Source organism: Typopeltis vanoorti, chromosome 13 (genome assembly GCF_054136105.1).
Source record: "Typopeltis vanoorti isolate ZY-2024b chromosome 13, IOZ_Tvanoo_1.0, whole genome shotgun sequence".
Taxonomy (NCBI): domain Eukaryota; kingdom Metazoa; phylum Arthropoda; class Arachnida; order Uropygi; family Thelyphonidae; genus Typopeltis; species Typopeltis vanoorti.
The window spans coordinates 117,418,683-117,444,086 of record NC_143561.1 but is presented as its reverse complement, the minus strand read 5'-3'; the positions used below and the strand labels follow the sequence as shown (position 1 = coordinate 117,444,086).

Here is a 25,404-nt window from a genome sequence, read left to right as displayed (position 1 = left end):
CTTGAAGATGAAGAACTTGGATGTGGTGACAGCCCAAGACAGGAAGGTGTGGAGGAGACTCATAAGAAACAGTGACCCCACTTAAGTGGGAGAAGCTGCAGAAGAAGAAGAAGAAGAAGATTTCAGTGTATTACCTGTTGAATGACAACATAATCTAGCAAAATCATGGTGTAGCTTTTATTGAAATGCCAGGTCACTTTATATAAAGTAAGTAAATTTTTAAGGTAAGATATAAAACTATGCTGCCTCCCATAAAATATTATATTCCTTTTTGGTCATTTTTGAATTCTAGCCTAAGACGCTGAGCATTCTGTAATCTGCTGTATTTATCTTGCAGCATTCTTTATGTAGAGTAACTATCTTGCCTTCTTCCTACTTAGGGATTCCACCAATGCTGACTAAACAGCATAAGGGATGCTGCCAATCACATATGCCAATATCCTATGGTATTTACAACAAGATTTCATAATATCCTATGCATCTTTAGTTCAGCTACCTCTATTCTCAGAAAGGTTCCATCATATCATTTATTGCATTATAGCTGTCAGTTCAGTGTGGCAAAGTTAGCGCTTTGGGATGAAAAGATTGCAAACTGTGCATTGTATTAATGAGACTGCAATGAAATTCAGGGATATTACTAATGGATAAAAGAATACAAATGATCACTTAGATGTTAAAAAACACACCGAAATAATGACAAGGTGACTACTAATGCTCTTTGTAGGGAGAGAAATTAAATGTTTATGGATTACAAAATTTAATTGATATATATGTATATAGAAGAGAGACATCCAGAGGTTTGTAACAGAACCATTTAAGTTGCTAAAGGACTTTACAGAACAGAACCTAGAGAATTTTTTCACTCGTTAGTTGAAGCAAAAAGAGCAAGGAGTTGCCCCTGTATGTGTGATGATTAGAAAAGATATGAGGACTGCATTTTGTTGGCTTAGATAGTGGTGGTGAATGAGTGGAATGGTTTACAAAATTAGAATGTGATACACCTATCAGTGAGCAAGAAGTATGAATAATTGAAATTGAATTTTTTTTTTTTTTGAAATTAAAATTTATTATTAAGACTATAGAATTAGTACAAAAGATAACATAATACATTAGCAACGCTCGTTACAGCAATACAAGTGATAATGGAACAAAAAAAGTAATTGAGGTCACTAAGGCTCAAAGCCAAATAACTGGGAGGAGACCTCCACATCACCTTTCAGGAATGTGGTGAACCAACTGGGGCTTCTGACCTAATGTCCTACCTGACTTTCATGTGGTGCACCTTATTTGTAGGTATCTACTTGGTATTGAACAAATGAGAATGGGTTGGCAATTTTGGATTAGCTGACCAAATTGTACTATCTATGGGCTTAAACCACAAATGCATGTGATGGTACAACATTATGAGATTTCATGCCGGCTGGGGCATTGCCCGGTTAAACAAGGTCCCCGTTGTTTTCATCGGGGAACCATGGTAAACAAATTAAAATTGAATAAGTAAAACTTATTGAAATCAAATGGAGACTTAAAAAAAAAAACAAGAAATAGCATCAGAATGTTCAAAGATGGAAGCAATAAAACTATATTGTGGTTCACTTTACCCTTCTTTTATTACTTGTCATTCTGGCACTAAAATAATTTGTAGCAGCAGAGGGTGAAGTGAACAACAGTACAGTTTTATTGCTTCCACCTTCCCTTGTTGTTTTGTCAGATTTGAAGTGAACATGTGTTATCCACATTTCAACCAACTGCTTGTTGTTTATTGATTTTTATTACTGAAGGTTTTCCTCCTTCAACCAAGGCTCAGTCTTCAGAAGTACTAAATGATACTTGGACAACGTGTGTCATGAATTAACCCCAGTATTTATATATTTTTCAGAAACGTTTTTTAATAATGGAAAAGTGGCTTAGAACTAAGACTTTGAAAAGAAGAGCAAATGAAACAGGTGATGCTAACCCTAATTGCATTAACTCGTCTCAGTGTGTGTGTGCCGATCTTTGACTGAAGTTGACCAATACTGAGCCAGATATCCAGCAAATCAGCAAAGGCCGAGAAGCTGAACCATCTCATCAAAAGTAAGTAGAAACATTAATTGTATCATATTATTTATTTGGACTACAGTTTCCTATTATTCTCGTTACTGGTTTTGGAATTAATCCATTTCCAAAATCAGACAAAATCGGGGATGAAACGAGTTATGCAAACGAGCTGTGCTCAGCTCTATTGGCGAAGAGGATAGCTGTCCTCGTCCCGTTTAGCAAAGTTCCGTATCTCGTAGGGTCACTTGCGAGAATATGCAGCTGAGCACACCGAATCTGTCGAAGCAGACGTCCATACGGTCATGGATTGTACAGAAACACACATCACAACATAATGAATACAAGTACCACAGAGGATGGATATTAAAAAAAACCACCACACAATTAATGAATCTGCTAGATTTACAATGATCACTGTTGTGCCTCTGGATAAAACAGGGCGGATATAATTAAAACCGCCATCATAATATGATTAGTACAAATCACATGTGTACAGTATATATAGCATACAGTTGCTGATGGGAAAATGCACCCGACCATGTGGATGGCACTTTGCAACTGGCATTGTGGGTTGGACTGTTTATAGATATCTGGAAGGACCTCACATAACAGGATGCCTTAAATTTTTTTGCTGGTCATAGAAAACTCCTCAGGGAAATAAGGAGATTCATATCGGCTGGAAGAGAGAGAGAGAGAGAGAGTGTGTGTGTGTGTGTGTGTGTGTGTGTGTGTGTGTGTGTGTGTGTGTGTGTGTGTGTGTGTGTGTGTGTGTGTGTGTAGATGGGGGGCATTAATGGCTTTAGGATGTTCTTAGTAAAATTCATGGGTATGCAGGAGTATAGTTTGGACAGGACAAGGGATGTCATCCATGATGGAATCTATGGATGTGAAGTTCGTGTTCAGTATTATGATGAATGGAGTAAGATAAGAACAACATTTTTCCCTCGTCTCACAACGCACTTAGTGAATGGAACAGTTTACATGTTGCAGTTCGAATCAGAGAGTGCGTGAAGATAAAAGTTGTTCTGGGCTTCATGAGTATGGGCACATGAATGAGGATATCATATAAAATATAAAAGTTGCTGTGGGTAGAAGAATGGGGATTAAAGATAAATGTCGTTGTAGGCAGATGAATGATGGTATCAGCAGGACGGCACTGACATTCCCCATTCATTTGCCCATGGTACCAATGGCGCTAAAAATGTTGTGGGGTGAGCTTAATGAGTGTGGGCAGATGAATGGGGTTTACATATAAAATATAAAAGTTGCTGTGGGCAGATGAATGGTGATTTCACGGGATGGCGCTGACATACACATTCATTTGCTGACAGCAAATCGGAAACTGACACTTTTATTTGTTTAATAAAAATGAAAGCTTTGTTCAGTGATAATACACTTTTAATTGTTTACTTCCAACTTAATTATGTTGTATTATATGTATTTGTAAATGTTTATGTATATGCTGTATACGTAAATATAAAATGTTGTATGTAAATATAATATGTATATGTTGGAAATCTCCACATACATTTTAAAAAAAATTAAATAACTTAGTGGTACATAGAATTGTTTTAGGCATTTTACTGGTCCTTGGGCTTGAGGTTGAGAAATGTTGTTCTAAAGGAATGTTTGAGGAAACGTTGATTGGAAAGTTTTAAGGATGCCAGATATATTTGTTATTTCCACTGGAAAGGGTGATGGAATTATCTCAACTCAGATGTGTTGTTTTTGAAATAGTAGAAGAAACTTTTTCTCCTGTACAAAAATTAGCAAACTGTGCATCAAACTGAACTGCAAGAGGTAAGAGTATTTATACTTCTGTGAGGAATAATATCGTATACTACATAAAGGTGATAAAAAAGGATCCTATGGAAAAGATGAAGAAAATGTTTATATTTTCAGAAAAGGCCTTAACAAAGAAACTGATTATGAACATTTTTGTTGTTGTAAAAACAAGGTGTTTATAAAAATCCAGTAATAGAATGAGTCAGAGAATGGGTGATTTTAATATTTTTGGATAAGAAAATCTCTAAAGTATAGATTTATTTTAGAAGTCTGCATGGTTAGCCTAGTGGCTTTGCACTTCGCAACCATATGCATTGGGAAGGAGTGTCCTAGGTTCGATTCCCATCGACAACACGAGGAGCTTAGGATCTTCCTCAGTCATAGCCAAGTTAGCCGGTCTCGGGTGTGGACAGCAGGGTTTTTTCCACTAGTTTATCTGGGGTTTTTCATCCCGCAAGTAGGCAAACCAGTTCCGTGACCACACATGGATTACAGTCAGGAATACTGACCCAGCCACAGGCCTGATTCATCAGCTATGCCAGTTCCGAGCCCGGATAAAATGTGGGGGACTAAGATGGTGCCGTACCTCCCTATAAAAGGGACTCACGGCCGTGTATCATCATATGATAATTATTAATTATTTTAGAAGGCCTTGGATCCAGTTAATTTTGCAGTTATGTAATTTTATTTAAAATGTATAAATTGTTTTAGTTTTATTAAATGTGTATATTTTTTGTATTTGGTCTTGAGTCAGTAATTTTTCAATTTCTGAAAGAAACAGTTAAAAGTTGCACCAATCGGAATTGAACCCTTGTATAAATAATAATAATCAACACTCAGAATAAAAAAATATCTTAATAGAGATAATCTCATAACAAATGGCGATTAATAATCTCTTCTCTAAACAAATGGCACAGCCAACTCTTTCAGGTTGCAGTTTTTTGCTATCATCAGCATCATTCTCCTGATGTTTTGTTTTCTCTATTCTTCCTGAAAATACAATATCACTTGTTTTCTATCCCCGAAATTAAATCAACCCATCAAACTCCTCTATCAACCTAATGCCTATAATTTTTGGCCAAGTTGAACTACCAATGCCAAAAAACTCTTTCCCTTTATCTCCTGGAGCTTCTAGCATTAGTATAAATGAATTGCAATATCCCCTTGGGCCTACAGGTCCCCTTAAATCTTCCAATATGCTCCATTCAGATTGTAGACCTAAGAAACTATTCAACATTTTTATGATAATTTAGATTTATGCACTCTTTGCCTAACCTGATTCTGCACTTCGATTTTCTCTCACTGAACAACACTTTTTCCAGACATATAACTCTAAATCCATTCGAGATTAAGCTATTAGTCACATACAAGATCTTCTGTCCAACCAATTCACTCCCTACTCCAACCAATTCACCTGATGCCATCTACAAAACTGCACCCCCATTTCTCCTGCACATCATATCAACAAACTTAGTCTTTACACACTCGGTTTTTTTTTGTTGTTGTTGTTACTCTTTGATATTCTCCATTTTGCACAAATTGGAACAGTACTAGTGTCCCACCATTATTTAAGGAAAGCTAGACTTAAGTCAAAATACAAATTCTATTTTTCCCTACTGGAATATGTCGGATAAGATAGGTAAAATGCTAAATAAATATCATTAGACCAATTTTAAAACTACATTTAAAACACAAAATTCTTCACTACTCTTCTAGGAAGAGTAGTGAAGAATTAATAATAGAAGAATTAAGTGTAGTGTGTTTGCAATTCTGCCTACTATGGAAGATAAGGAAGAATTAACATGTTTTGTACATCATTAGAAACTAGCAGATCATACATAGAACATTGCACCAAACACAGAATTAAATAAGAGGAACAATGGTATTACTTGGAGTGGTTTTTTTTTTTGTGCACTCAAAGAATGCTGGTTTTAAATCCAGCAATTTTCTGAAATATGTGACTTCTGCATTACTTCAATCTTGGTATCTTTTCTTGTTCTGGGGTTCCACTGATGAACGTTAATAAAGGTCAAAACTGGTCTAGGTAGTGTTTCTTCCCATAATGCACAGCATTATACGAGGTGTGACTATTAAATAACAAGACTGGTTGCAAAAATGTGGTTTATTATTACAATTGTCCAATTTAATTGTTATCCCCCTTCAACATACTCCCCTCCTCTATCTATACACTGTTGCATACGAATTTTCTATTGTTGGAAGCAGTGCTGCAAGTCATCAGGTGTTATCTGTTTACCTCCTTTACCTCATCCATTGCAAGTCCGGCTGACAGTGGAGTAGGACTTGCAGGAGAAGATCATCACATGTGATGAGATGTGAATTTTCCAGTATGATCCAGGAACAAAGAGACAACTGATGAACTGGAAAACTCCGTCACCGAGAATGAAAAAAGCAAGAATGAGCAAGTCAAAACTGAAGGCAGTGCTGATCGGTTTTTTTTTTTTCTATATGAATGGCGTGGTAATGGTGGAATGGGTACCAGAGGATCAGAAAGTTAACCAACATTATTACCTTGAGGTGCTGGCCAAGCTGAGAGAACGAGTGAGGAAGAATAGACCCAATCTGTGGAAGAATAACACTTCGATTCTCCATCAAAATAACACTCCAGCCCACAATGCACTGTCTGTAAAGCAGTATCTGGCTGATAAGAAGATCCCAGTGTTGGACCATCCACCTTACTTTCCGGACTTAGCTCCATGCGACTTTTACCTTTTTCCAAAGTTGAAATCCACATTGAAGGGCACCCATTTTCAGTCAGTGGTTGAGGTAAAGAAAACGACAGTGCTACTGAAACAGATAACACCTAATGACTTGCAGCACTGCTTCCAACAAGGAAAATTTGTATACAACAGTGTATAGATAGAGGAAAGTATGTTGAAGGGGATAACAATTAAGATGTACAATTGTAATAAAAAAACAACATTTTTGCAACCAGTTTCGTTATTTAATAGCCACACCTCGTATATGTTCAAAAGGGTGTGGGATATTAAGGCAACTGATATGAAGTCATCAGCCTAGTAGTAAAAATAAAATACTCTACATGCAATACATTACATACATTACACTTGGATAAAGAATTAAATAATATAATTTCTGGGCAAATTTAATTCAATTTGTAACCAAGTGAAAGAAATTTCTATATCTCAACTATTTTGTGTGAAAACTTTGAATAATATTCCACTTTTAGACAAATATACCACCGATATTCCAAGTGAAATCGTTTTAATTATAAAATAAAATAACTGTTGTTTCTTGAATTACAAATAATTTAATACGTAATGAATCTCAAACATTAAATAACACCAACCTGCATAGCAGACAAGCTTCGTCCCCATATTAAAAGACTCCATGTAGTAATATAGGATGCACCTTCTAATATAATAACAGGTTTATAACGAAGAAAATCAGTCAGTACAAATACAAAAATCAAAACCAGCAAATAGGTGTAGGTCCATAGAGGATACACTTCATTTTCAACCTGAAAAATGAAATATAATTACTCTAACTTCAATACTTACAAAAAATACTCCATTATAATGTAAGTTCACAATGGTTGGAAAAAAATTTATTCTAACATCAGGACAGACAATTCAAAAATTACTCCTGCAATTAAAAAGAAATCACAATAAGTTTGTTTCAGATTATCATACCAGTTATAATGTTAATATAATTTTTGTAAACAATTCTTTTTCTTCAACCTTCTGGTTCTGTCCACTGCTGGATGAAGGTCTCCCCCATGATTTTCTAGACCACTCTGTTTTTGGCCTCTCCCATCCATCTCACTCCTGCAATTTGTTCCAGTTCATCTCTCCACCTTCTTCTCGGTCTTCCTCTTTGTCTTGTCCATCCATTGGTCTCCACTTTGTTGTTTTTCTAGTCCATCTCCCATCACTGCATCTGGCAATATGGTCAGCCCATCTCCACTTAGCCTGTTTAATGTATTTTACAATATCCATGACACCTGTTTGAGATCTTATCCAGGTATATACGAAGACAAGTCCATGGACTTGTCTTCGTATCTCTTAATGTTATTTTTAGCATACTTCTCTCCATGCGATGTTTTGTTGTTTTCTCAGCTTTTTGTTTAGGGCTTCTGTTCAAGTCCATATTTCTCCTCTGTACGTTAGGACAGGAAGTATGTACTGGTCGAAAGCTTTCCTTTTTAAATGCATAGGAATGTTACTTCTGAATATGTCTCTCGTTTTCCCATAAGCCATCCATCCATCCAAGGTGAATTCTTCGTTCAATCTCTTTTCTTTGGCGATCCTCAAAGGATAACAATTAGCCCAAATATACATATGAAGTAACTTGTTCTATTTCATGGTTTTCAACTTTGACAGTTCTATGGTTAATATATTTATTCATCATTATTTTTGTTTTTTCTCTATTTATTTTTAATCCAATTACTCTGAAGGCTTCATTTAGTTGATTTAGCCTTTCTTCCAGATCTTCAAGATTATCTGCTATTAGAACAATATCATCTGCAAATTTCAGATGATGCAGCCTTTCTCCATTTATGTTTATTCCTTTTGTTTCCCAATCAAGGCTTCTAAAGACTTCCTCTAGTGCAGCTGTACATAATTTGAGAGATATGGTGTCACCTTGCCAGATGCCTTTTTGTATTGGGAACTTTTCACTGTTTTTATATAATTTAATTACAGAAGTTGCATTATTGTAAATATATTTTAGTGTTTCAATATATGGTTTCTCAGTTCCCTGGGTTTCAAGTGCTTTTATGTTGCAGATGCTTTAACTGAATCAAATGCTTTTTCATAGTCTATATAGGCCAGACATAGAGGTTTATTGTAATCAATTGATTTTTCAATGAGCTGAAGATTATGCATGATTTTAGCTATCCAAGACTTCTTTATTTTTCTACAAAAGTACCTTTTTACATCTTGGGTTTATTATTAATTTCCAAATAATTTTCTTTCATTAAATTTTAGAATTTATTACTATTGTTATTATAAATCAATCATCAAAGTTTAATAGTATTTACAACCAAACAGCTGGTCTAACTTTTTACACTTCCATATACTAGAATGGTAAAAAAAATTTATTTTATAAAAGTTAGGTCCTTCACACTGTCTCTTCATCACTAATGTTTGAATATAAGTTTTTATTTACCTAATATACACATTAAATCACATTGAATATCATAATGATATATAAACTATAGTCAAAAGCAGTGAAACCATAGTGCTCCATTGAATAAAAAGCTTGCTTAGGTAATAGATAAGAATATTAACTCAAAGGGCAACATGAACCTGAGGTTCGGGATATAATTAAATAATGTAGCTATATTTATTGAAGTTTGGATAAGGTTTCATGAACTTGGCGTATCATCTGTGTAGCATTTCATTTCATTTCATTTTCCTTTTTCCCTCTTTTTTACCTTGCGGTGTTGAGGGTTTACTGATCATCGGACCTAAACCATTCTCAGGATAAGGTGGTCAGCCCTATGCCCCGGTGTATCCTATGTCTGTAGTGGTGTTGAGTTCTCAAGGCCGGTTTGCCTGCTTTGCGGAATGAAAAACTCCAGATAAACTGGGATGAAAAACCCTACTGTCCACACCCAAGACCGGCTAACTTGACTATGGCTGAGAAAGATCCTTAAGCTCCTCATGTCAGCGATGGGAATCGAAATGAGTGTCCTGGGTTCGATTCCCGTCCAAGTAGCTGTGCGAGGCACACAGCCACTCGGCTAACTGCGCAGACTATCTGTATAGCATTACGGTTCTATTCCATCTAATCCTGTATCTGCCATCCAATTCACCATAACAATAGTGTGACAAATGTATTATCTCCTTAAGTATCTCCAAAGAATATGTCAAGAGATCTTCCTGTCTGTTCATACTAAGCCAGTTCACAGATACAGAGTGCTTCGTAACCTCCTGGATATGATAGCATTGTCCTTACATGAATGGATCAAGGATACAAGGTTTCATACATGGTTTGAATGTAGGGTGGAGCTTATATTAATTAGCTAAACTATTCCCATTAATAACTGATTGTTTGCATTTGTGTACTACTGTAACAAGCTATTTGTACTCCAAATATAATAGTAAAAAAACAAATAAAATATTTAGCAGTTAAATATCTCATTTATTTTGTTCCTTTGGAGTTGAGAATTAAGTTGCAAAATTACAGATGGACAACTTCCAACACCTAAACTTATCTACACATTAGAAAAACAGTCTTATTTTATAAATATGAAATGAAATATGAAAATATGAAAGCACGTTATTAATAATGCACACATACATAAAAGCATATATAAGTTCATCGTGTCATCTTTTAAGCACCTTTCATATCTCTCACCGAAGTTTCTCATCATACCAACATTCCATTTTTTCTGATATTATTTCATTACAATGATTTCCTGGTAGTGAAGTAACTAATACCAGTACTGCACCATAGATTTCATGAAAGAAGTCCGGGTGAGATTAAAAAAATAATGTATTCCTATCTTCTGAAACTTTGTCATAAGTTCCATTTTTTCTGATATTATTTCATTACAATGATTTCCTGGTAGTGAAGTAACTAATACCAGTACTGCACCATAGATTTCACGAAAGAAGTCCGGGTGAGATTAAAAAAATAATGTATTCCTATCTTCTGAAACTTTGTTATAAGTTGACCAATTACTTTATAATTTTTAGCTTTATTGTTTCCCCCAAACCTTTCAGTGACAAGGAAAATGAAAAAAGTTTTTTTTTTTTTTGACAGGTATGAATGATTGGAAGGTGACATGTGGTAGGTAAGACAAAACTGCTAGTACAAGTAAAATGAAGCAAGAGAATATTAATATTGTGATTCTGCTGCCATACCACAACAGAAAGAAGTTAAGAAGATAGGCCATGATCTCAAATGAACTGATGCTTAGGTTTGTATACAAAAAGAATTGTGTATGCATCTGTGTGTTCCTCATCTTTTGATCAGGCATCATTATTATTATTATTAGTATTAGTATAACACCTGACCTTCATGGAGTCAGAGACTCATCATGGGAGGCACACATTATTGCACATAATGCTCATCCAACTGTGCCTTAAACTGATTCAATGTGTCTACATTCACAATACACTCAAGCAATGCATTCCATCCACCAACCACTCTCCATACAAAGAACCTTCTCTTCACTCCTCTGCTCACACTTTCCTTATACAGTTTCCAGTGATGGCCTCTTCTTCTACCACCCCCTTCCATTCTATGAAAAATCTCTTCCATGTGAATCTGATAACAACCCCTGACTAGCTTATGTCTCAATCATATCACCCCCCTCTTCCTCCTATTCACGAGGTTTTGCAACTTACATTTTCTCAATATGTCCTTGTACTCCACATTCCAAAGATCACTGACCACCTTTAGGAATTTTCTATGAACCCTTTCCAACATAACCTCAACACCATGAAAACCCAGCAACCAAATCTCTGCACAACAATCCATACAAGGCCTTGATCAGGCCTCGTATGGATTGTTGACATACCCATTCATGAAATCTATTCAAGTCCTCCTGTAAGGCCATAACATCCACTTGAATTGGCATTGCTCTCCCCAGTTTTGCATCATCTGCAAACAGCTGCATATCACTAGTTAAACCCATTCCAATATCATTAAGACACAAATTGAACAACAATGGTCCCAAAACTGACCCCTGTGGACAACACTAGTGATTTCCTCTTTTGTGATACTTGCACCCCACAGTGGGGTGCAGTATCTGACCCCACATGCAACTTTCTGATATCTATCTCACAGCTAGTCACTGATCCAACTCAGAAGTCTTATCCAATCCCATCTGTTTCAATTTATTTAACAGCTTGTCGTGTGGTAGTCTATCAAAAGCTTTTGCAAAATCCAAGTACACTACTGTATATGCATCTCTCCTGTCCAAGTTATTTGTCACCTTGTTATAGCACCTAAGTCAGTAAAACATGATCTCCCTTTAACAAACCCTTGCTGATAACCACAAAGAATACTGCTGTTATCAACCCATTTCTGTATCTTACTTCTCACTAATCTCTTCACTACCTTCACCACAACTCCAAATCAAGAATAATAAACTTGTTTATCATAATATCTATGGTTTCTGCTAAGTTTCTAGTATAAGAGTCATCTGTTTTTTTTTAATACTTGATAACATGGGTGCTGTTTTATTTTTGCTTGTTGTTAATTTATACATACAATTCCAAGGATTTGATAGAGTCAACATACTGCAAAATCTTTTTCCATGATTCTGTTTTTACATTTTTCATTTTGGGGTGATAGCTGTATTTGGCTTTATAATAATTCTGTCATCTACTCGGCCTTCAGTTGTAGGTTTTTTGAGTCGTCTAAGTGCATCAACATATTTTCTTAAGCCAGATTTAGTTTGTCATTCTACCCAGGTACAGATTTCTTGCCATTAATCTTTATCTTCTTGGGTGCTCTGACTGTTTGGTTGCAGGATTTTTTCAAACAAGATGAAAGTTCAGAAACAAGAAAATCTATATCTACTTAAATATCGGAAAAAACTCAGGTAGAAAGATTATTTATTAGTATAATTTTCACCTGTGTGTCACAGGCATCTTCAGTACATTAAGCTCAAAATTAAACACTAACTGACAAAAAAGCGCCACCTAAGTAGCTGGTGTAAGATAACTAAAAAGGTCAATAACTTTCCTAAAAAAAAAATAATAATAATACAATAAAAAGTTAGGAAAGATTAGCTGATTTGTAAAGTACTATCTCCCATAAAGGGATTAGATGTAAGCCGTTGGATCTGTTTAAGTTAGGAGAATGAAGTAGAGTTTCACATGTTTCTTTATAAAGGTGTTCCATGAGAAACTGACTTTTGTGAAGAACTCTTGTCTTTCTCCAATGAACTCTGTGTCTAGTGAAGATGGCATGTTCAGAAAGTCCAGACTTTTCAGGTTTAAAGTATTCAATATAAGATTGGTATTCTTCTAGCTGAATAGAGGCAGATCTTCCCGTATGTCCGAAATAAGATAATCCACAAGAGCACGGAATCTGGTAGACACCTGGATGATTAAGATGTGGAAGCTTGTCCTTAGGAGAAGTGAGAAAGGTGGAGATTTTTCTGAATGGTCGAAAGGCAACAAAATTATTCAGTGGTTTTAAAACTTTTGCTATACGTTCACTGATGCCTTGTACATAAGGGATAGTAATGCGCCTTATTTCCTCTGTGTTTGAAGAGGAAGACATATTAAAACTACTCAAAGTTCTTTTAATGAAGCAATTCTTATAACCATTAGATAGAAAGGAAGAAGTTATGTATTGTAGTTCTTTCTGTAAAAGATCGTCTGTAGAACAAAAGGAGTGGGCCCGATGAACCAGTGTTTTAATAGTTCCTGCCTTTTGACTGGGATGGTGATGAGATTCCGCATGGATATAATGGCCTGTATGAGTCTTCTTTCTATAAAGTGAGAAATGTAGGTTACCATCTGGTTGCCGAAGAATTAGAAGATCTAAAAAGGCTAACTTCTTATTTGATTCTACTTCTAGGGTAAACTTGGTCCTAGGATGAAATGCGTTTAACTTAGTGAGAAATTGTTGAAGTTCATCAGAAGAGCCATTCCATACAGCAAAAATGTCATCGACATATCTGAACCAATGCGTAGGTCTGGGAGAAATATTGTCAAAGATACGTTGTTCAAAATGTTCCATAAAGAAATTGGAGATGGCAGGAGAAAGAGGATTACCCATTGCTGTTCCTTCAATTTGTTGATACAACTTATTTTTAAAGGAAAAATAACTAGAATTTATTACAAAATCAAATACGTTTACAACGTCCGAAGAAAATTCCTGTTGTAGTAATTCAATACTTTCCGAAAGAGGCACATTTGTAAATAAAGAAACAACATCTAAACTGATCATGATATCAGAATCGTCCAAATGAAGATCTGAAATTTTATTTTTGAAATCCAAAGTATTTTTTATATAAGTATCAGTTCTTCTAGTTGAAGAGGAAAGTAAATTAGATAAAAATTTTGAGATTTTGTAAGTGGGGCAACCTATACAATCTACGACTGGTCTCAACGGAATGCCTGGTTTATGAACTTTCGGAAGACCATACAATCTAGGTGGACGACCGAAGAAGGTTTGAAGTTTTTTTTTTTGATCTTCATTCCATGTAGATACATTATCTATAAGAGAATTAAGTCTCTTCAATTGACTCCGGGTAGGCTCTGATGTAAGAGGCCTATAAGTTGAATAGTCGCGAAGTAAAAGAGACATTTTTCTCTCATATTCCTTCCTATCTTGAATCACTATAGCCTTCCCCTTATCAGCTTTCGTAATTATTAAATTATTGTTATTCTTCAGTGATTTCAATGCTTTAAACTCAGAGTAAGAAAGATTAGGACGAGGAGGCTTGGCATGAAAAAGAATTTGTGCACATTCAAAACGTAATCTGTTGGCTGTTTTTTGGGAAAGTATTGAATTACTACAACAGGAATTTCCTTCGGACATTGTAAACGTATTTGATTTTGTAATAAATTCTGGTTATTTTTCCTTTAAAAATAAGTTGTATCAACAAATTGAAGGAACAGCAATGGGTAATCCTCTTTCTCCTGCTATCTCCAATTTCTTTATGGAACATTTTGAACAACGTATCTTTGACAATATTTCTCCCAGACCTACGCATTGGTTCAGATATGTCGATGACATTTTTGCTGTATGGAATGGCTCTTCTGATGAACTTCAATAATTTCTCACTAAGTTAAACGCATTTCATCCTAGGATCAAGTTTACCCTAGAAGTAGAATCAAATAAGAAGTTAGCCTTTTTAGATCTTCTAATTCTTCGGCAACCAGATGGTAACCTACATTTCTCACTTTATAGAAAGAAGACTCATACAGGCCATTATATCCATGCGGAATCTCATCACCATCCCAGTCAAAAGGCAGGAACTATTAAAACACTGGTTCATCGGGCCCACTCCTTTTGTTCTACAGACGATCTTTTACAGAAAGAACTACAATACATAACTTCTTCCTTTCTATCTAATGGTTATAAGAATTGCTTCATTAAAAGAACTTTGAGTAGTTTTAATGTCTTCCTCTTCAAACACAGAGGAAATAAGGTGCATTACTATCCCTTATGTACAAGGCATCAGTGAACGTATAGCAAAAGTTTTAAAACCACTGAATATTTCTGTTGCCTTTCGACCGTTTAGAAAAATCTCCACCTTTCTCACTTCTCCTAAGGACAAGCTTCCACATCTTAATCATCCAGGTGCCTACCAGATTCCGTGCTCTTGTGGATTATCTTATTTCGGACAAACGAGAAGATCTGCCTCTATTTGGCTAGAAGAACACCAATCTTATATTGAATACTTTAAACCTGAAAAGTCTGGACTTTCTGAACATGCCATCTTCACTAGACACAGAGTTCATTGGAGAAAGACAAGAGTTCTTCACAAAAGTCAGTTTCTCATGGAACGCCTTTATAAAGAAAATGTGAAACTCTACTTCATTCTCCTAACTTAAACAGATCCGACGGCTTACGTCTATCCCCTTTATGGGAGATAGTACTTTACAAATCAGCTAATCTTTCCTAACTTTTTATTGTATTATTATTGTTATAAGGAAAGTTATTGATCTTTTTAGTTATCTTACACCAGCTACTTAGGTGGCGCTTTTTGGAATTGTCAGTTAGTGTTTAATTTTGAGCTTAATGAACTGAAGATGCCTGTGACACACAGGCGAAAATGATACTAATAAATAATCTTTCTACATGAGTTTTTTCCATTATTTATTGTGTACCAATATGTCTACTCGCGGTTTACCTCTTTTAAAACCTATATCTAATTGTGCTGAGGCTCAGATGGCTAAGTTCTTGCGTATGTTAAGCTGTTGATCTTGACGGTGAAGTGATGCTCTGAGATTAGATTTGCAAATTCTCCTTTCAATGCTTTTACGAATGTATCTAGGTTAGTTTTCTTCATGATGAACTTAAAGTCACTGCACTGGTTTGACTCGTGTATTCTGTCTAAATTTCTATTGCTAATGATGAAACTTACTATGCGATGATCAAAACAACTTTCTTCTTCCTCACATCTCCATTCAGAAATCTGGGATAAAATAACATTGTTTTCTATTGTCAGGTCGATGAAGCTGCTTCCTCTGGTATTTTCAAATGATGGGGTATTAGTGTCATTTATTATGTGTAGGGAATTTGATGCTAAAAACTCTTCCAGATTCATACCTCTATTGTTTGTGCTCTCATTAAACCATTAAACAGAATAAACATTGCTAGGATTAAGCGGTGATTGATAGTAAAATCCACACAGTTGCCCAATTTTACTGAGTCGTATTTCGTATCACTGTGATAGCCTAGATATATTTACTTGTGGCAAAAGTTTTGATTCCGCTGTACATGATTTCGATTAGTGCTAAGTCCTTGTTGCTGTAGTGAGAAATTAATATTGCCTTAGCTTCAGGACCATGAGTATTGCAGCTCGCTTTCTTTCCAATCCTTTGGAAAATATTTTATAATCAGTTGGAAAGCCACATATTTTGTTGCTGACGTTGTGAGGTTCTTGTATTAATGCTAATCCTATATTTCTTCTGTTTATGAATTTTATTATGTTATTTAAAATCATGATAGAGCATTGAAGGGAAGTGGTGCTTTATTATTGCTAACTTTATTATTGCTTTCCATAATTGATGTTTTGAAATTGAGCTCTCTGTTTTCTTAGTGCCATGTGTTTGCAGTCATTTTTAGCATGCTTATTATAATGTGTATGTGCCAAAAATGACAGCAAATATGCACGCACGGGCATATGAAGTGAATATGATGGATGGAAGGCCTTATGGAATCAGAAAACCAGCATGTCACTTATGGAATCTGAGCAATAAACTACATTTAAAGGAATTTGGTGTCTGCAGAAGGTGTCACTTGGTAAGCATGCAAGTGCAGAGTAAGGGAAACTAGAGCTTGGGGGGGGGGGGGGGGATGAGTGAACAGAGAAATTAGTAGGAGAAAGATAAAAAAAAAGTGCTGATTGTTAATTCTCAGGTCCAAAAATTGAGAAGGATAGTTAATATAAGGTGTAAAGATAGTTGTGGGTCCAACAGGATATTGCAATGTATGTATACATACCAGGCTGGTGTACATAATACCAGAAGCATTTAGAATAAGAGAGAAGTTTTTGGCAATTGTTAGTTGAACCTAGACAAAAGTTATAGTTATTAGTGAGACTCAGTTGAAAGATGATACAGTATAGGATTATTGCTAATGATAGTAATAAATGAATTGCAGCCAAAAAGTGTATGGGTTCAAAATGTGCTGCCCAAGGGACAAAAGAAGACTATGGATAGCATTGTAATTGCCACAGCAATATAAGTTTAAAATGGGTTATTATTATGGGGACTTTGATTATGGGATCAGAGACTGGAAGAGAAAAAAATCACAATTGAAGAAATAAAATGAAATTTATTCAGCTACTAAGAAATAATTAGTTGAAACAGTATGTGATGGAGGGGACGTGGAGTTTCAGAGTGATAGATCTGGTGACAGACAAAATCAAAGGATTTATCACTGATGTAGGAACCCTCCACATCAATCTTGCTATAGGTTTCCCACACACAAAACACATACATGTAGAATGATGTTAAGAATAGTCATGTTATACTTCAGAGAAAGTGATTATGACATGATAAGGAAGCAGCATGAAGCAGTGTTATGGGGAGATGGTCAAGAGTGTTTGAAGGTGTCAGACTTTATATTCAGGGTGAGGAGGATAAATAGGTTTGGTGTTAGGCAGATGAATAACATTGTTGGAAGTTTTTCCACTTGATTATACTATAAATTAAAGATACCAAGAAATTATATACTTGGTGTATAATTTCTTATATACCAAGTATATAATTAGAAATGATATACTTTAATATATAAGGTATATAATTTATATAAATATGAATTCTATACCTTATATATAAACTATAAGCAAACAAGTTTGCACCTGAGGATTTTCAGAACTGAGGCAACTCATATAAAGAAGCTTCCAACAACTTTATGAAAGAGAGAGATGCTGAGAGAAGAAGTAGAAGGAATAAAAAATGAGTTGATAGGCATGAAGGAAGAGATTAAAAGATTTGCAAGGCTAAATGACCTGAGGTAAATGTGACATGTGAGAGTAGGAGTAAGAGTGAGAAGTAGATATACTGGAAGTTTTGATAATTTGTGTAGTGCATGATTGGTCAAATGAGAAAGAGAAGTGCAGTGTGCTGTCATTAGCAAACTGTCTATTAGATTTGCAAGTAAATGGTATTGATATGTTGTTAATCTTATTATTATATATATTATATATACACTTATAAAAGCTAGCAGGATTAAAAAACCAGTAGTCAAGGATCTGAAAGGAGCCCACGACAATACCCCAATATACTTGTCCGAATGCTTAATGTGCCTTATTACCAGAAACTATTCTACTAAACAAGGAAAGTAAAAACAGAAAAAAATTACCAGTTTATATGGATAAGAGACAGCAAAATATTCCTTAAAAATACACAAGATGCAAAAACAATCCAAATAAAATCCATAGAAGACCTCAACAGGCTGCCACATTAAAAGATATTGATGACTCGTAAAGAAGGGAACAGCACACCAACCTACATGAATGAAGACCATCAAGCAGATGTAATCATCCCAGAACATGATAATTGCCGCATTCTGAAATCAATAACAGAATGGAAACAAGTGACTATCCCTGAAAAAGGACTATCTATTCTCCACATCAATATAAGAAGCATTTCAAAATACTGGCTGACCTTGCAAGCTTATCTGAAAGAAGATATAGACAACATAGAAATTTTAATACTGACTTAAGTATCTACGACAAACAAAGAGGCAACCATCTTCCAAATGCCACACTTCCAACAACACAAACACTGAAGACAAACTAAATGAGGAGGTGGTATAATAATATTTACCAAACATAAACTAGAAGTAACAGAAATAAACTATAAACTAGAATACACAGAAAACATATGCATCAAAATTAAAAACATCAAACAAGAAAACTCCTTGATATTAATCCTTGATATCAATATACAGACCACCCAACTTAAGCACCACAAATTTCCTAGATGAACTAAACAGATGGCTCTCAACCACGAAAGAAGTGCCTCAGAATACTTGATAACAGTAGCGCACTCAGGATTTAACCTTTGGGGGGGGGGGGCAGACTATGACTGACATCTGCTGTGATCACTAATTCATAAGTAGTATAGAAATAGAAGACACGACACAACATAAATAAAAAAAAAAGGAATTTTAATAAGGAAAAGATTTTTGGAAAATTTTATAGTGTTTTTTCCTTTTCTTTGGGGGGTGCCCGGGTCCCTTGCCCCCCCTCTGGGTGCGCCACTGCTTGATAATAATAGGAGACAAGAATATAAACATTAGGAAACTAATCTATAAATAACAACACAGAACAATACCTAGACCTCTTATCAGCATATAACATAACCCCATCCATACAGTCATATACATGAGAAGAGATAGTCACAAATACAACAACCTCATCCTGTATTGACAACATAAATATATGGGCCCCTCCAAACAGCCACACAGCAGCCGTCATAACATGCAAACTGGCAGACCACTACTTCACAGCATTACAGTTACACACTGAACCAGAACCCATAAAACTCACTGAGACTACAAAACAGTATTATAGCATTCTAAACAAAACAACAGTAAACGACGAAATCAGAAAAACAGACTGGATGCAGATAGCATCTTCAGACTCTGCTGAAGCTGTATATAATCATCTTAAAATTGCATTTAAAAAAATATATAACAAAGCATTAACAAAAATAAAAATACGCTCCCAAACAAAACAGAATCCATGGATAACAAACAACATATTAACAGACATACAAAGAAAAGATGCCCTATGGAAACAACTTAAGAAGTCGCCAAACAATATCGCTTTACAAGCTGAATACAAAAGAAAACGGAATCTCCTAACAACACAGATTAGAACAGCAAAAAAAACTATACAGCAACAAATTAACAACAGCTCAGAATGACATAAAGGAAACCTGACACCTGATTAATGAAATGCTGGACGATATACACAGAACCACTGCCTCAGAAACAATAAAACACAGCTCTGCTTGTGACCCTAAATCCCTCAAACAGTTGGCAAACAACGTTAATTAGCACTTTGTGAACTCTGTCCGAAAACTACAAGAAACAACCTTTCCTCACACAAACGAATATTCTCCACTAGGTCCACGAGCAACCCAGTCAATGTGGTTCCCCACAGTAACAAAAGAAGAACTATCACTGTCAATTCAACAAATTAACCCTAACAAAGGACCGGGGATAGATGGAATCAGACCAAAAGACATCAAGAAACACTCAACCAACCTATGTCCAGTTATACAAAAACTGTTAAACAAAATCTTCGAAACGGGACACAAACCTGAAACACTAAAGACTGCATTAATCACACCCATACACAAACATGGAAAAAGAAACATTATAAGTAATTACAGACCCATCGCCACGTTGTTTGTAATCAACCAAATCATGGAGTGCATCGTGCACTGCAAACTCTCCACATACGTTAAAAAATTTCAAATCATACCCAAAACACAATATGGCTTTCAAAAAAAAAAAAAAAGGAACAGCAACACCCCTGGAAGATTTCACAGACCTAATAAACGCTGCATTGGATAAAAACAGAATAACATTAGTCATATTCATTGACCTAATAAAAGCATTTGACACACTAACACACAAAACCTTATTAACGAAACTAATGCATATCGGAATCAGAGGTCATCTACTCCAGTGGTTTAAAACATACATGGAAAACAGGAAGCACATCACACGTATAGAATCAGCATACAACAGGTACTGGTATGCTGAGGTACTGGTAACCTGTGGAGTACCACAAGGAGCTGTCCTATCCCCCATTCTATTTAACATATACACACACGATATGAGCCATCTTCCCTTAAAAAGTAAAATTTTCTGGTACTGGTAACCTGTGGAGTACCACAAGGAGCTGTCCTATCCCCCATTCTATTTAACATATACACACACGATATGAGCCATCTTCCCTTAAAAAGTAAAATTTTCCAGTACGCAGGCAACACAGCCATAGTATCCATTCACAAAGCTAATGATATTCAAAAACCCCCAAACTCTGCCCATAGACAAAATATCTCACTATCCGACATTCACCCACCTATACACGAAGCGCTGAACCTAAAACCACAACCATCACACAGGTGAAAACAACACTCTATCTCGGACTTCACTTCAATGCTGATCAAAGTTGGAATAGCCATGTAAACTACCTACACATCAAGCTTAGGATAATAGCAAGCAAACTATACCGATTTAAAGACATAGCCCCGACACACATAAAAATACTAATCTATAAAGCATTATATAAAGCATTATATGAAAACATTTTAAGATACTCAATCACATCATATGCATTCTGCACAGACTACAGACTTAACAGGTTACAACGGTTGCAAGATAAAATGGTTGCAAGATAGAACAGTTCCATGCTATGCAGGCAGCATGGACACAACACAAAATATTTAAGGTGAAACAGTTATGCCACTACACAGTCATGTTAAAACATTACTACAGCCCAACCTATAGAGTAATCAGAACAACATATCAGATAACAAGACCACAGTCAACAAATAAGTACAACAATCACTATGGCAAAGCCGCCCGAAACTTCTATGTACTTGACATGATAAACAAACTGCCGTTCGACGACAGAAACCTAGGGACATACAGAGAGCTGAAACAGGTGCTATATAAATATTATAGCGAGAATGAAAATTAGAGAAATTCCTGTTTTTCTCTCTCTCACACACACATAAAACCTATGACAAACCTCTCTCAAAAAACATCACTACAAGGACACAAACAAACACCATGTCCAAATCCAACCCTACTTGCAAAAAAAAAGAAAAAAAAGTTAAACTGTGTAACAGCAGTTGAAGCCTTCCAAGCACGTACCAACAAACAGTAAAATCAACACCTGGCTTGCGACCAGTATAGAAACATAACCATGAAACCACTACCATCTATTATCTTCCTTGGAAAAGCTCTGCAAAGCTTCGAGGAAGAAATCAGAAATGCCTCCCAAACTATTATTATTATTAGTTGTTCACTCAAAATATTAAAATTCTTAACTGAAATCCAATGTAGAAAAATTTTTTAAATTATACTCAAGATAACTATTGTATATATATGGTGTAAATATTTTAGCAATGGACAAAAATACTATTTATTAAAAAATAAATAAAATAAAATTCCATGTAATCTTCATTGTTAATATTAAAAGAACACATGTTGTAAATATAGATGCAAAAAAAGTATTATCATCAAAATTTTAATTGAAATGCAATGTAGACAATAAATCACATATGCAGCACTTAGTGCTGAATTTTGTAAAAATTACAAGTTGGAATGTCACTAAAGATGATTATTGTAATTGTGTAAATATTTCAGAAATCAATAATAAAAAAATTTTTTAAAAATTATTATTATTATCACATCAACTTCCGTGGATTTTTAGCAGACTCGTCATGGGAGGTTCATTCAATCAACAACCACATTTATGATACTAAACCTTCTTTACCCAATTTCTAGAGATGGTCTCATTGGTTTCTTTTCTTTGTTTTTTCCCCTCTCACCTTCTACTCTTTTTATAATCACCCTCTGTATTGAATCCAATAAAAACTTACTAAGTAGTGCAATTGGAAGAACAACGGAACATTGTGCCATTTGAATGAAAAAAGCCTGGGTTCGATTCTCATCATGACACAGAGAATCCTTATATGGGCTTTTTCAATTGAATGTGAGGTTAGCCAATCTCATACAGAGGTAGCAGGGTTTTTTTCTCCCACAAACTCAGGGTTTTTCATCCCAGGTACAGACAAATCGGCCTTCAGAACACATGCAATTTACAGACAAAAAATGCTGTTGTGGTAATGATGGGGAGTAGATGGCATTCGTGGTAGTAGTAGTATCAAAGTAGTAGGAGAATTAAGTAGTGGTGGAGAGGGTGACGTATTTAAGCAAAGTAGAGTAGAATGCCCTCTCATGATGAGTCTTTGGACTCCCTAGAGATGTCATGTAATAAAAAAAAAATAATAATAACATAAATGCATTTTTCATATTACTTCATTTCCAAATATCCACCCAACTCCATAACTTACATTCCTTTAAACTGTCTCCATAATCAACATTCCAAAGTCCTGATATTGCCTTAGTCACTACTTATCTCTGAATTTCCTCCAATATTTCCACATCACAATTAAAAACTACATGACCAAATCCGAGCACAACAGTAAGTGTGGCCTGACCGATGTTTATACAGGCACCACAATTTCCTCATACCTACTTGTCAATGTACTTTTTTATCATATCAGCATATGAGATGTGCAGTCTTTGCAGAACTTGCAGTGTACCCTAAAAACTTCAGTCCACTGTCAACCATTTTCCCCCCCTCCCTCCAAAACCTCAAATTGCTTCCACTTTCTGAAGCACATTTCCATCAATATAGTACATAGTCCTATATCTCTGCACTCCGAGGCCTTGCACTTATTATTAAAACTACAACCCCCACTCATTAGTCCATACTAAAGATGTATTCAAATCTTCTATGAATATTATAGGAAGGAAATTAATATCAGTTAATTTTACAAATTAACCTTCCTTATAGTTTTCCCCAACTTTGCATCATCAACAAACAACCAATGATCCTCATTCAATTCACATAAAATCTCATTAATGTATTTTACAGTTAAATAGCAGGGGCCCAAGAACAGAAGCTTGGTGCACACCACTGATTACCTTCCTTGAGACATTGCCTCAAGAAAATTGACTTAAGTCAATTTTCTTGAGGTTACAGGACAAAAAAAAAGTTTCTGGGAGAAAAAGACCACTTGCTTGTGCCAGAGATCAACTAATTCTGGAACTTGTCAAAGAAAGGCTTAAAAAAGTTCCTCTTGTGACTGACTAAACTAGAATTCATGTATTTCTTTGGACTAGTGCAGAGAATGCAAGCACCACTTCTACTGAGCTTCACAGGCCTTATCCAATTCATCTACCCAATCTATTATCCATTTCCATCCCAGCTTGTACACCAACCTAACTTCAGGTAATTTATCAAATGATTTTGCAAAGTCTAAGAATATCACTGTATATGAATATCCCTTATCACACGCATTTGTTATCTTATCATGAAATCAAAGTAGATTGCTAAAACAAAACCTACCCTTTACAAATGCAAATAAATCATCATAAAAAATCCCTTGTCAATCAATCCTATTTAGTATTCTATTCCTAATCAATTTCTTCAATATCATGACAACAACCACAGAGATACAGACTGGAAACTGATCAGTAACTGGAAACTTCTGTCCTAGAAGCATGTGTAGAGTCTTAAGTGCTGTGAGGACATCATGTTGGAGGCTTAATGGATTTTTTACAACACTCAAAAAGAATTAAAATAGAATTTAATACTTCCTATATTTCGTCCTAGTCACTAGGACATCTACGGGGATTACAAAAACAATTAATGACACACTTTAGTGTCACCCACATGGTTGGGCTTAGTATTGTTTGTTATTTGTGCATATGTTACATTAATTGTTTTTGTAATCCCCGTAGATGTCCTAGTGACTAGGACGAAATATAGGAAGTATTAAATTCTATTTTAATTCTTTTTGAGTGTTGTAAAAAATCCATTAAGCCTCCAACATGATGTCCTAGAACCATACATGTCAAGTGGTACTGTTTTAACCTTCTCTGCACTCCTTAGGAACTGTTGTAAGACTTTCTTTAATTAACCAGGCCAAAGATGCTAATGCATTTGCACATTCCTCAAAAAATACACATCATCTGTTCCCACAGCATTATTAACAACTAACTCAATCAGCACTTGATTATTTTAGAACTAATTTCCATAATATTTGCCTCTCTTCCACTAGTTATAACACTATATCCTGTGCACCTTTGTTACCATAAATATAAACCAGTGTTACACCCTTCCATAACTATTCTTCCTACTAACTGCCACAGAACAAAGGAATTCCCTTAAATTATCTTTTACCTGACTGCTCAATCTCCTCTCATATTGTACTTTTTCTTTCTTTATAATGCCATGTCAGCTTTCTAGTCTACAATTTACATTTGTCATACATCTGATCACTACTAAGTGTCTTGTACCTCCTCCATAACATTATTTCAAACACCACTTGCCAGATTTCCTTGTTCATCCATTTCACTCCTACTCTACTAAGTTGCTTAACTCTTGTTATACTGTTATCCACTACTTTATCGTGCCAGATGCTGCCTAATCTATTCCCATGCTCTGTCAACTTCTTTTCTGCACAGCTTATCAATCTAAGATATTGATGCTAGTTGAGTACTACAGAGCTTCTCGTTATCACCCACCTTACAATTCCACATATTTCTTTTTGACAGTAAACTTTTCTGTTTGACCACCTCCCAAATCAGTACCTTAAGTCATTCTCACCAACCAGGTGACAGTTGTACCTCATT

General features: G+C 35.4%; 1 protein-coding gene across 7 annotated transcripts in view; it reads right to left on the bottom strand.

The window, feature by feature from the left end:
- LOC150100493 (thiamine transporter 1-like) overlaps positions 1 to 25,404 on the bottom strand; it is a 344,253-nt gene that overhangs the window by 250,322 nt on the left and 68,527 nt on the right. For all 7 annotated transcript variants that reach the window (XM_090402459.1, XM_090402454.1, XM_090402455.1 and 4 more), the window contains exon 3: positions 7,151 to 7,321. In XM_090402459.1, coding sequence (XP_090258585.1) covers positions 7,151 to 7,321 — 171 coding nt within the window. The remainder of the gene's footprint in view (positions 1 to 7,150; positions 7,322 to 25,404) is intronic.